This window comes from Hibiscus syriacus, unplaced genomic scaffold (genome assembly GCF_006381635.1).
Source record: "Hibiscus syriacus cultivar Baekdansim isolate YM2019G1 unplaced genomic scaffold, ASM638163v2 tig00016065_pilon, whole genome shotgun sequence".
Classification (NCBI taxonomy): Eukaryota; Viridiplantae; Streptophyta; class Magnoliopsida; order Malvales; family Malvaceae; genus Hibiscus; species Hibiscus syriacus.
The window spans coordinates 1,492,869-1,502,067 of NW_024062380.1; the positions used below are offsets into that span (position 1 = coordinate 1,492,869).

At 35.9% G+C, this 9,199-nt stretch overlaps 1 protein-coding gene across 1 annotated transcript; it reads right to left on the minus strand.

Annotated features, from left to right (window-relative positions):
- Positions 1-712: 712 nt before the first annotated feature.
- LOC120208214 (axial regulator YABBY 1-like) lies at positions 713-2,054 on the minus strand. The gene is made up of 5 exons (XM_039207538.1): positions 1,935-2,054; positions 1,341-1,389; positions 1,138-1,213; positions 915-989; positions 713-802 (listed from the first exon to the last, which is right to left on the minus strand). Exons 1-5 carry the CDS (start codon positions 2,029-2,031, stop codon positions 713-715), a joined length of 387 nt encoding a protein of 128 aa, XP_039063469.1. The 5' UTR covers positions 2,032-2,054.
- Positions 2,055-9,199: the final 7,145 nt, after the last annotated feature.

Below are 9,199 nucleotides of genomic sequence, written 5' to 3' on the forward strand. Positions count from 1 at the left end.
TCGATTGTTGGTCCTAGTCAAAGGAAATGAAGCAAAAAGGAAAAGAAAGAGAGAAACATATTGACATTGAAAATGAAATCGGAAGATTAAAGGTACTTGGGATTAAGTTTTGAGCAATTGAAGCAATTTTATGACATATAAGGCTAATGTGTGAAAACTATATATATTCATCAGCAGTGGTAGAATCACATTGGGGGCGAAAGGGAGACATGGTCTATTTCAATTTTTATAGTTTAATTGTATTTTAAGTCCTTAAAAATTTTGAAACCATTAAAATTAAGTCCTATCCCTTCTAAAATTGTTACTTTTTAAGACATTATAAGTTTTAAAATTAAATGAAATTAAGTCGTGCCTTTAAATTTTTTTGTTTAATTACTTTTTAGGACATGATTAATTTTAAAATTAGTGAAATTAAACCCCAATTCTCTATTTTTTGTGGTTTAATTACCTTTTAAAACCTTATTAATTTCACAGATAAGCAACTTGACTCCCCATAATTTCATCCTAGTTCTACCCTTGTTCATCAGCATAAAAGCCTTCATCTTCATAAGAGTTCTTGTTAGCTACGTAAGACTCTTCACAAAAACATTAAATCTACACATCAAAATCCGTCCTCATAACATAAACTCAGAAACCCAAACTTTGAGACAGTGTTCTAAGACAACATATCATGAAAATAATAAGGAAAAATTATTGTAAATAAAAAGAAACCCTATCTGTAGTTTTCACTTGTTTGGTAAGGGGAGACACCCATGTTGTTTGCTGCAAAGAACCCATCTATCATCACCACTTCCTCTCCTTCCTATATGCACCAAAATCCATAGAAAACAAAGAGATTAATGCCCAATCTCCAAACCATTTTGAACAAAACTTGAACAAGAATAAGAGATTTCAGAGCTCAGGGTTTGAAATACCTTTTGGTGTACATTTGTTTTCTTCACGGTTTGATCGGTCATGATTCCGAAATGAATGTGTGGGAAGTGAGCCCACTAAAAGGAGAACGTTAGGTATGATTTAAAAAAAATAGTTGAATTATTAAAATAGAATGAAAGTGATTGGTGGGTACTAAACTTGTCATTTACCCTAAATAAAACTAAAAGAAATGTTGGAGATAGTGATGGAATCTTGGGATCTTACATTCTTGGCAGCGGCACTGAAGGCCTCTCTATGACTTATATCAGGATTCCCAGCTTTGATGCGTTGGATTTCGTCCCTGTACAGATGATTTGATTTGATACATGTCAAGATCATCCATACTGCAATCATTACATTCTGATTCGGACACAACTCATGTCTGGTTAGGATTAAACGACGACTAGTTAAGGTTAATCACACATTACTTGATGAATCGATTGTAGGCAGATGGGACTCGCTGTCTCTTCTCCGGATCTGAACATAATAAAACAGACAAAACAGACAAACAAAGAGACATGTACATTAGAATCACCTCGCTGACTATTTTTGTTTGGTAACATTCTCTCTCTCTCCATCATCACCTCATCATCTCCCAACAGGTACAGATCCATCTATCTTTATATGGATTCTTCTTTTATCATATTTCTTAATCAGACATAAACATGGACAACAGTGAACTCTAGGGTTTGATGAAAATGTTAGAAGAGTGAAGATTTTTCTGAAAAGCATACTAATTATACAATGTCTCAACTTTATGAACACATAAAAGAGCAACTATGTAACCCTAGGACTTTGCTGTAACAGCTGCCATATAGGCACGGAAAAGCTAAGAGATGACATTAAATATAGGGACGTAGGCATGTGAAGCATAGGGTTCTTGACTTGTTGGCTTAGGTCTTTTTTTATACTTTTAATAGGAAAAAGAAAAATTTTGACTTCTCAAAATCGATTTGAGTGGCTAAGATTCTAATTTTTTAGCTACTGAAAAAGCATAATAATTAAATGTTGAAGAATCTCACGTCGGTTGACCACTGGAGGCTTGGGGATAACTTCAACTCCTCCATGAATAGCAGGTACAATAGGTTCCTTAATAGGGTTTGGTTGATGGATCACCATATTTGGTGTTGGAGTGCCTCGGATCTCCTCCTGCCATATACTTGTGCATGTGTAAAATTGCAAGCAAATAGAGAATATGGTTCTTGTAGATTTGAAACTTGAAAATGAAACCCTAATTTGTGGAGAAATGAATATATATATATGTATGTATGTATGTATACCAAGAGAGACTGAGGAGTGAAGAAATGTTGGCCAAGGTGAAGCTGATTAGCTGTAGGAAGAAGCAAACCAAGCATGTTGACGGACAAAAGGTTGGTGCAGTGGCCGCACCGAACCGTGACAGTCTTGAACAAGCTTGTACAAGGAACACTCACCTGAGAAAGTGGAAACAGTTGTAAAAAAACTAACTACAACATCAATAAAAAAGCACAGAGAAAAGGGTTTTTGGACAGAGAAATGATACAGCGAGAACAGTGTCACAAAAGTTGCAATGGACGTAACAGAGCTGATCGGAGGGAGAGAGGTGGTCCGGTGAAAAAGCAGCTGATGAGGAAGACATCCTTTTGTTGTTCTTTTTTTTTTTCTGATGATGGAGATTTTGATCTGATTGATTGATAGATTGACTGAACACTCGATAATGGTAAGTTTTCTCAAACAGCTTGAGCTGATGTTGCAAAGAAGAGGATTGAGGAAGAGATAGAAAGAGGGATACTACTAATATAATAGGAGATGTAACAGGGCCAGAAAGTGTTTTGAAATATTGCTCATTTGTACATGGTTGTCGTTTCAATAGTAGTTTATAGATGGATCGAGGACGGGTGGCACAGTCGTTTCTTAAAAAAAAATTGAATTATCATACATATTTTAATTTTTTGTATTTTTTTAATAATCTATTTTCGCTCCTAAAATTTGACAAATTCATTTATCATAAAAATGTTTTAAGTTTACCCCTAACATAAAATCATACACATCCTGACCTGGTGGAACGAATAGAAAAAATAAAAGAGGAAATAATAATAAAGGGCTTTAGGTTAAAAGGCAAAAGAAGAAAAATGAATGGTTGGCATTCCCAATGGATGTGTGCTGTGTTATAGAAGAAAGGGACGTGTGCATGCATGGTAGTGAATAGCTTTGGCTCATTCACCTGTTTTTTTCACAGTTAAGATTAAAGAGACCTCGGTTAAGATCAAAGAGGCCTCGGTTCTCTACAATTCCATCCTCAATTAATAATCCCTGTTTAAATCAAGCCCTAAATATCCGAGTTTCCCCCCTAAAAAATGCATTTCATTTATAGTCTTAAAACATTATAATGGACGAACTCATCAACTGGTCTAAGTTCAAACATTTACGTATGTGAACGTTTGAGCGTTGTCAAGTTGAAGCTCAAGTCTAATTAAGAGTGTAATCAAATAGTTGTAAAGGCATACACCATATAAATCGCACCAAGTACAAGAGAGAAAACAATGTTAAATTTTTGACAGTTTAACTGTCCTTCACCTTGCCATTCAACTTAGCTGCTTCTATTTTCCAAAAAAAAAAAAAAAAACTTAACTGCTTCACAATCACATTGGGAATCTGTCTTTTCATTAATGTGCCCCTTCAAAATTCAAAAAGTGTTATTTTTTTTTAATGTTAGAGCTTGTAAGAAAAGCGTTTATGGGCCAAAGTCACCAAACAAAGAAAAACCAAGACCGTTATATATTGGTATCAATACTGTCCAAAACCATTATTATATGACCACAATAATATTCGTTGTAACTGTAATCATAATAAACACAATGCAACCGTAATTTAAATTCAATCCAATGTTTGTTGGACATGTTTATTCAAACAAAATTGAAGGTTTGGACTTAAAACAATCATGTCATGTAATGGGAGAAATAGTTGTAGGTTGGTGAGTGGCAGAGGCAACGTCTATATAAGGGAGCCGGTAATAGCTAGACCAGACTTGCTCTGCGCCTCCTTGGGAGGGAAATCATCTCCAAATTATAAATAAATAAATTAGTAACAGAATAAGACAAAAAAGTATTTACAGTAAACAAAACTTTTGAATTATGGATTTTGACCACTCACGTTATCTTCTCTCTCTTACACATGTACAAAGAGATACGTAGTCGTCGGTAACTGCACCACACAGAGATCCACCCCCTTTAATCGATTTCACTTTATTTTTGTCCACGCATTTCATTGAAGAGAGTAGTGCGGTAAATAAGACAAGAGAGATCGTGAGTTATTCAAGATCTATTTAATCAAGACTCGATAAATATTTAGATCGAATGGACTCGAGCTACTTGATACTCGACTCGAAAAGTTCGTGAGCAGCTCGAAAATATAATATATAAGATTATATTTTTTAAAAAAAAATTATTAAAAATATTAATATTTATGTATTGATTTTTTTAAAGAGAATACATTAAGATTTTCATGCATTTAAGGTTTAAGTTCGAGTTCGAGTTTGAGGCTTCAATCGAGTTAAGTTTAAGATTTTTCTTCTTCATTTCGAGCCTTTTCGAGCTGCTCACGAGCTTCAGTTCAGGATTTTGAGTTCGAGTCGAGCTTGAAAATTTTAAGCTCGTGAGTTTTCGAATCGAGTCGAGCTCAATTTCAGAATTTTCGAGTCGAGTCGAGCTCAGCAATACTCGAGCTCTACTCGACTCGTTTACACCCCTAGCACAGAGAGGCAGTGTCCCTATTTAGGTAAACTATACTAGATATCATTAGATTTTTGGCGGTGTATAATTTATATTATTAAATTTTTAGTTTTTCAAATTATAATATTAAGTTTTGATTTTGATTGTAATTATGCAACTGGATTAATGTGGACAAAACAACATCATTTCAGAATGTGTCAATTTTGAGTATGTTTAGTGGAAAATAAATTTTAAGAGAAGAAAAAAGAGTGAAATGCAAATAATTTGATATTGATCTTATTGCAAAAGATGACTGGTGAGGGCGGTGATTGGCTATCAAAAATAGCTGGAAAATTATAGTGCAAAAAAGTGAATTGTTTAAGACAAAATTGATACACCCCTAAAGTTATGTGCCTAAAATGACATCGTTTTATGCATCAATAAACGCACCAAAACAATTTCATTTTGTTCATGTCATCATGTTGTTTGGGTTTTAACGGCTCAATGTCATAATTGAAATTAAACTAAGTTCAGTATCATAATCAGAGAAATTAAAAGTTAATGATATGACCTAAAATGACATCGTTTTATGCATCAATAAACGCACCAAAACAATTTCATTTTGTTCATGTCATCATGTTGTTTGGGTTTTAACGGCTCAATGTCATAATTGAAATTATAACTAAAGTTCAGTATCATAATCAGAGAAATTAAAAGTTTAATGATATGAGCGATACGTCACCTAAATTTCAATGGCATAATTGAATTTTTAATTTTTCAAATAATGACACTGAATTTTGATTTCAATTATGCCACTGGGCCATTAATTTTTTAACGGTATAATGACATGACAAAACGACATCATTTTAGCAATGACTATTGATGCCCAAAACGACGTCGTTTTATGCACTGGACTTTAGGATGTATCAATTTTGAGTGTGTTTCGTAGAAAAACAATCCTAAGAGAAGAAAGAAGAAGACAAAATTGATACACTCCCAAAGTTATGTACCTAAAACGACATCGTTTTATGCATCAATAGCCGCACCAAAAAGATGTCGTTTTGTCTATGTCATCATATTGTTTGGGTTTTATCGGCTCAATGGCATAATTGAAACTATAACTAAAGTTCAGTGTTATAATTAGATAAATTAAAAATTCAATGATATGAATGATACATCACCTAAATTTCAATAGTATCTAACATAGTTTTCCCTTCCTATTTTACAACGTTCGTTTTGGATTTCCATAACTTTTTGTTGGCAATATGTTGCAAAAGTAACCCCAATTTCGGTGAAAAAGATGGGTGTCATTTCTTGGATACCATCACCACCCATCCTTTCATATTGCCCTTTGAGGTAAAATTTTGAAGTCAATTTGGTTACACAAAATCACCGTGGGTCCTGTATACAAATGCCATTGGAGAATCGTCGGCCTGCAAAGCAGGTTCTGTTGGGACTTTATGTCATGCATGCCTTCCCAACCCATTCCCAAGAAACAATGGCTAAGCACCCCCAGTTACAAATTCAGCAACCGATCAGCTTTTCCATTTATTTTCGATTAATTTATCCTGTAGTCACTTGCTTAGAAGTAAGTTTGTTTGAATTTGTGCAACCGCGAAAGTAAACATTGCCTCTGAGGTTAATACATTTTTACAGAGTTCATACACCCTAAATAAAGAAATGGAACTTGATTGATATTGCTCTTTTCAAAGATGATTAGAAGAGAGAATTGCAGAGAAACAAGGAATTGATGTATCAAATATTGAAGTACTTTGATATTTATAAGAAAAATGTTAAGGCAAATCAGTAATAAATGAAAGCGATTATTATAAAATCTCTACCACCCTCCAATATCTTTCAAATATAGAAAAAAATTCTAATTTATTTATTTATTTAATTATTTGCATGATCTAAATTTCCAGGCTCAATTTCTTCCGCCTTGCAGTTCGATCGGACCACCTTCCTCGTAGAGCAACGATCGCCTTCGTCAGCGGTTTAATTTCTGAACAAAAATTCTGGGTTTTCTCTTTTTCTTCTAATTTCATAAGATTTTGCATGATAATTTCTTGATAGGTAAAGGTTTGATTTTGTGTTATAGCACGGTTTTTATCAGATTTTTATCTGAACAAAGATTGTTAATTCGCATCCACGAATTTTGATCCCTTTTAGCTCTGTCGTTGTTTTGCATATCCTTGCATATTTTTGTACTTAATATTCTTAATATTGTTGTTGTTGGATCTGCTTTCTTTGACTTAGCTTCTTGCTGTTTTTCTCTTGTTTTATACTGATCTTTTTTTACCAGCTTTGGGTTTGATTTTTCAATTAGTGAGAGGATTTCATTACTCTTATATCTCGTGTTACAATTTTATCCTTTTGCTTAGCTCGGATATTTATTAAACATTTAAATTATAGTTTCTAGATATGGCCTATAGTTAAATAAGAGTATTATTTTTCTTAAAATCCTATTAAGTAACCAACTAGGATTTTTAGTACTCCTCAATTCTCTAGCGTTTATTAGTGCATCTTCTCTTATGGATTCTTTTTTCATAGTCCTCATAGCTTCGGTTACAGATGATACTTGAGGTGACAGAGTGGTGACAAGGAGACTAGATTAAGAGTTTGCTCGTGAATGTAGGACATTAAATGCTAGGCTGGAGCTGACCGACGTACTTAATAATAGAAAAATAGATTTTGCATGTATTCAGGAGACTAGGTGAAAGGGTCTCGCGCAAGAGAGTAATGGGTACAAGTTGTGGTATTCAGGCGTAGATAACGCTAGAAATGGGGTGGGTATCTTGGCATCCTAGGCACAAGGAAAATGTAGTTGAAGTTTGCAGATACCGGGATAGGATCATGATGATTAAGGTTTTATAGAAGAGGAAGTAGTGAATGTCCTTTCAGTGTATGCCCCACACGTTGGCCTAGGGAGGGGGAGAAAACGTTGCTTCTGGGATCAGTTAGATGATATACTTAGGAGCATTCCGGAGGACCAAAGAGTTTCATAGGGGGAGACTTCAATGGCCATATAGGAAGTGCAACCGACGGGTATGACGGTGTTCATGGGGGTTTCGGTTGGTAGCAGGAACGTGGGGGGCGTACGTTGCTTGATTTGCTACTGCTCACGATTTGGTGATCACTAACTCCTTCTTTAATAAGAGAGATGTGAACTTGATTACGTTTCATAGCGGGGGACATATACCCAAATCGACTACATCTTGATTAGAATCAGGAACGATGGGCTTGCATTGACTGTAAGGTGTTCCCTGAAGAGGCATGCATCACAACACAAATTGTTGGTTTTGGTGTATCGCGTACCCCACGGGCGGAGCACTCATAGGAGGCCTAAACTTGGTAAACCTAGGATCCTCTGGAGAAACATGGAGCGACAACTGATGACTTTAGGAGTAAGGTTTGTCTAATACAAGTTTTAAAACTACAAACTCAAAAAAGATATGTTATGGAAAAATATGGCAAATTCCATCAGAGATGTTGGCAAAAATACCCTTGGGTTGTCGACGGGGAAGGCCAAGGAACATAAAGAAAAATACCCTTGGGTTGTCGACGGGGGAGGCCAAGGAACATAAAGAATCGTGGTGGTGGAACGATGAAGTCCAACTAGGTGAAGACAAAACAAACTTGCTTCAAGGAGTTTCTACAATGCAATGACGACGAAGAAAGGTCGAGAGCTAAACAAAGATACCAGGAGGCAAGCGGGAAGCCAAGAAACGGTAGCTAAAGCAAAGGATAAGGCATACGAGGAATGTACAAGAGATTAGACACCAAGGAAGGACAAAATGGCATCTTCAGACTTGCAAAATCTAGGGAGATTAGGAAAAAGGATCTAGGTAACATTAGGTTTATTAAGGACAACAATGGTGTTCTTTTAGCAAAAGATCACGATATTAAGAGGGTTTGGGGTAGTTACTTCTTTGGCTTATTTAATGACGGTGCCTCTCCATGTAGAGATAGTATCGTTGATGGGTTAGCCGACTATCATACTACGGCCAATGACTGCCCTACAAGTAGGATTGGGTTTGAGGAAGTCAAAATGGCTCTTAGAAAGATGGGAAGGGACAAAGCTGTCGGTCCTGATCAAATTCCTATCACTGTGTGGTTGGCCCTAGGAGAAGAGGGAGTTAAGTGGTTGACCAACATCTTTAATATTATTCTAGAGACTGCCAAGATGCCAGAGGAGTGGAGAGAGTCTACGGTGATACCAATCTATAAAAATAAAGGAGATCCCCAACGTTGTGGTAACTAAAGAGGTATTAAACTCCTCAGCCATACCATGAAGCTATGGGAAAGGGTGATAGAGGCTAGGTTGAGAAAAGTTACTAGGGTTTCGGAAAACCAATTTGGCTTTATGCCAGGCAGGTCTACCACGGAGGCGATTCATCTACTTCGATGGCTTATGGAGAAATATAGGGAAAAGTCTAGAGATCTTTACATGGCGTTCATTGACCTTGAGAAGGCTTATGATAGTGTTCCTCGCGATACGATCTGGAAGACTTTGGAAACGAGACGGATCCCAACTGCTTATATCCGGGCGATTCGTGATATGTACTGTAGATCTACTACTTACGTCAGGACTACAGTTG

Coding starts and splice junctions, on each gene's coding strand:
- LOC120208214 (XM_039207538.1), bottom strand. CDS start 2,031: ATGGTGATCCATCAACCAAACCCTATTAAGGAACCTATTGTACCTGCT. Junction 1,390..1,934: donor GCCTCCAGTGGTCAACCGAC/GTGAGATTCTTC, acceptor TATTATGTTCAG/ATCCGGAGAAGAGACAGCGA. Junction 1,214..1,340: donor GCCTACAATCGATTCATCAA/GTAATGTGTGAT, acceptor TCATCTGTACAG/GGACGAAATCCAACGCATCA.